The 965-nt window shown below is 65.3% G+C and overlaps 1 protein-coding gene across 1 annotated transcript in view; it reads left to right on the top strand.

Moving 5' to 3' along the window:
• The first annotated feature begins 412 nt into the window (after window positions 1–412).
• The window catches only part of BTG1 (BTG anti-proliferation factor 1), a 3,412-nt gene continuing 2,859 nt past the window's right edge, over window positions 413–965 (top strand). Inside the window, exon 1 of the mRNA XM_026648835.2 lies at window positions 413–720. Coding sequence (XP_026504620.1) covers window positions 573–720 — 148 coding nt within the window. The 5' untranslated portion in view covers window positions 413–572. The remainder of the gene's footprint in view (window positions 721–965) is intronic.

Genomic DNA, 965 nt, shown 5'->3' with positions numbered 1-965 from the left:
ATGCTCAGATACATTTAGTCTCGCTTCATAACCCCTTCTCTCAAGTCCTGACATGTCTAGGCCTATATTTTGTTGAGCTGTAGCTTTTATATATATATATATATATATATATATATATATATATGTATTGCACAGGCCATTCCCCCAGGCCGCAGCTGCCCCGCTGCTCTTAGCGCCAGACGCTCTGTTCCCAGGCAGCTGCCGCCTCCCAGCGCCTCTCGCCTCCCAGGCTTTATTTGTTTACAATCAGATTACGTCACCCCACCCCGGACCCCGCCCTCCCGAACCCCCGTCACAATGGTGCGATCGCGGGATTGGTGGCTGCGGGTTCCCGGCCCCGCCCGGCCCCGACGCCATTTCCGTCCTGCGGCGGCTATAAGAGGCGGCGCACGCAGGCGCCTCTCTTCGTCCCTCGCAGCAGGAGATGCTCGCTGTTTTCCCGGTGTCGCCTCCGCTGCTGTTGCCGCCGCCCCCCTGTCTGAGGAGGAGGCCGCCGCCCCCGCCCCCCCCGGGATGTGAGCTGGGGTGCGCTGCTCTCTTGTCCCCGCGTTAGAGCCGCTCCCGCCGCCCCCATGCATCCCGCCCTGTACACCCGGGCCAGCATGATACGCGAGATCGCCGCGGCCGTGGGCTTCATCTCCAAGTTCCTGCGCACCAAGGGGCTGATGAACGAGCGGCAGCTGCAGACTTTCAGCCAGAGCCTACAGGAGCTGCTGGCAGGTGAGGGGCGGCGCCGCGCGGCCCGGGGCTGCTCTGGCGAGTAGGGCGCCGTCTTCAGCCGCCCCCGCCCGTGCTGCCCGCTGGCGGCGTCCGCCGGGCCTGGGCGGTGCGGGGGAGTCACTCCGCTTCCCCCCTCCCCCGGAATGTGGTAGCTGGACACTGGGACCCATGGGAGCCGACCCCATACCTGTTGGGGCGCAGTGCCCCCCGGGATGGCTCCCCACACGGGATCCCTTCTCCCCCCC

Source organism: Terrapene carolina, unplaced genomic scaffold (genome assembly GCF_002925995.2).
Source record: "Terrapene carolina triunguis isolate 2854851 unplaced genomic scaffold, T_m_triunguis-2.0 Scaffold68, whole genome shotgun sequence".
Classification (NCBI taxonomy): domain Eukaryota; kingdom Metazoa; phylum Chordata; order Testudines; family Emydidae; genus Terrapene; species Terrapene triunguis.
Note: the sequence above shows the minus strand (reverse complement) of the source record. Positions and strands in the feature narration are given on the sequence as shown.